General features: G+C 41.7%; 1 protein-coding gene across 1 annotated transcript in view; it reads right to left on the bottom strand.

Moving 5' to 3' along the window:
* LOC135207194 (putative neural-cadherin 2) overlaps nt 1–2,500 on the bottom strand; it is a 106,736-nt gene that overhangs the window by 14,696 nt on the left and 89,540 nt on the right. The window contains 2 exon segments of the mRNA XM_064238765.1: nt 1–91; nt 608–781. The exon segment at nt 1–91 is cut by the window's left edge and continues 101 nt beyond it. Of these exon segments, the coding sequence (XP_064094835.1) occupies nt 1–91; nt 608–781 (265 nt within the window).

Genomic DNA, 2,500 nt, shown 5'->3' on the forward strand with positions numbered 1-2,500 from the left:
CCTCCCTTTCATCAGGTGGACCGTCAGCAGACCCCTTCCGTGCTGCGAAGTCACGGCCAGCATCTGGCTGGATTCCTCCCACGTTCGAAATCTGAAGGGTCCAGAAGGTTTCCATGACATTCTCTCGTTCAGAAACTAGAGAGTTCAGAAGTTTTCCATAACATTCACTCACTCAGAAATTGAAGTTTTCCATAACATTCACTCATCCAAAAATTGAAGAGTTCAGAAGTTTCCCATAATATTCACTCATTCAGAAATTGAAGAGTTCAGAAGTTTCCCTAACATTCACTTATTCAGAAATTGAAGTTTTCCATAACATTCACTCACTCAGAAATTGAAAAGTTCAGAAGTTTCCCATAACATTCACTCATTCAGGAATTGAAGAGTTCAGAAGTTTTCCATAACATTCACTCATTCAGAAATTGAAGAGTTCAGAAGTTTTCATAACACTCACTCATTCAGAAATTGAAGTTTTCCATAACATTCACTCATTCAGAAACTGAAGAGTTCAGGAGTTTTCCATAACGGTCATTCAAAAGCAGAGACTGGGTAAACGAAGCAATAGAGGTCAACCAAATCAAAAGAGTTGTTTAATTTCGTGACTTACCGTAGCTGCAGCTCCGTAGTGGAAGTGGGTGGCGTGGACGACAGGGCCATCTTGATGTAACTTTTGGGACCGAAGGACGTCGGGTGTGTCCTCTGGTTACAAGATTCCGAGGACCATCCTGGAAGGCATTCGCAGACGCTGCTCCGTTCAGGTGCTCCGAATCTCTCAACGCACCTTCGGGAAATTGTAAGAATTGGACAAGTTTACTCAAATGAGGTGTACTCATGAACCTTTATCAAGCGCATTAAAATCGATTGGATATTTACGTCATTTTTTTTCTTTGCCCAACGACATAGTACCAATTTCTTATTGTTATTTGAATTAGAATATATGATTTAGGCCAAAGGCCTCGTGCTGGGACCTATGAGGTCATTCATTGCTGACATGGAAATGAGAATACAGGTATTAAAGGTGTACTATGGACCAATTGTCAAGAGAAGTTATAAAGTAAGATGGGAGAAAGAGAACATGAAGGGACGTACAGTGAAACCAATGAGAGGGGTTGTAGCTAGGGGCCGAGGGGACGCTGCAAAGAACCTTAAGTAACGTCTACAGTGCTCCGTATGAGGTGCACTGATGGCATTACCCGCCTACGGGGTCTTGATTGTCACGAGTCTGTTTTCTTTGCTGGACAGAAACCGACAAAAGACTCTCTCTCTCTCTCTTTCTCTCTCTCTCTCTCTCCCAACAAAAGACTAAGGTAAATAATTTGTTGATCTCTCTCCTCTCCCCTCTCTCGCTCTCTTCTCTCCTCTCCTCCTCCCTCTCTCTCTCTCTCTCTCTCTCTCCTCTCTCTCTCTCTCTCTCTCCCAACAAAAGACTAAGGTATAATATTTATCTCTCTCTCTCTCTCTCTCTCTCTCTCTCTCTCTCTCAACAAAAGACTAAGGTATAATATTTATCTCTCTCTCGCTCTCCTCCTCTCTCTCGCTCGCCAACAAAGACTACAGTATAATATTTATCCCCTTTCTCTCTCTCTCTCTCACTCTCTCTCTCTTCACCTCTCTCTCATCTTGTCCCTCTCTCTCTCTCTCTTCTCTCCCAACAAAAGACTTAAGGTATATATTTATCTTCTCTCTCTCTCTCTCTCTCTCTCTCTCTCCCCGATACACTTGTCGTTATTACCTTTTGAGAAGAAAAATTCAAAATGCTAAAAAGAATAATTCTTTCCTCCGCGCTGTTCCTTATACGTTGCAAATGACATCATTTGCCGAATTAATAAGACGCCTATCTAACTAATGCCTCTTTCATACCTTGAGACATCTTAAAGAGATTACCAAGATTTTTGAATGATCTCATCTTCTGCAGTTTTGTCTGACTAATGAGTATTGACACTGGCCCTGCAAAAACTTGTAAAGAAATGTATTGCTGTATCTTGATACGAAGAGTGGATTCATTTTTCCGTGGGGGTTGGGGGTGGGGGATATGCTGTTGGCTTATCGTATTACATTGGGTACCCTAATTTTCTCTGGTACTTTTAATCTTAAGGTGCTGAATAGTTTCATTAAGGTCCTTTCTTCTCTTCAGTTCGTCATTCTGGCGTCACTGATTTTCCCCTAGAATTTTCGTTGTCACAGATAATGAATTATTGAGTTGAATATAGAATTTAGGGAAAAGGCCAAGCATTGGGACCTATGATGAGGTCATTCAGCGCTGAAATGGAAGTTGACATTATAAAAGGTTTGAAAGGTGTAACAGGAGGAAAACCTCTATGCAGTTGCACTATGAATCAAGTGTTAGGAGAGGGTGGAAAGTAAGATGAAGAAAGAGAATATGAAAGGAGGTACAGTAAAAGGAACGGAAGTGGTTGTAGGCACGCTACAAAGAACCTTAAGTGATGCCTACAGTGCACCGCATGAGGTCCGTCAACTTATTTCGCAGCTGGTAACGTCA

Source organism: Macrobrachium nipponense, chromosome 32 (assembly GCF_015104395.2).
Source record: "Macrobrachium nipponense isolate FS-2020 chromosome 32, ASM1510439v2, whole genome shotgun sequence".
Classification (NCBI taxonomy): Eukaryota; Metazoa; Arthropoda; class Malacostraca; order Decapoda; family Palaemonidae; genus Macrobrachium; species Macrobrachium nipponense.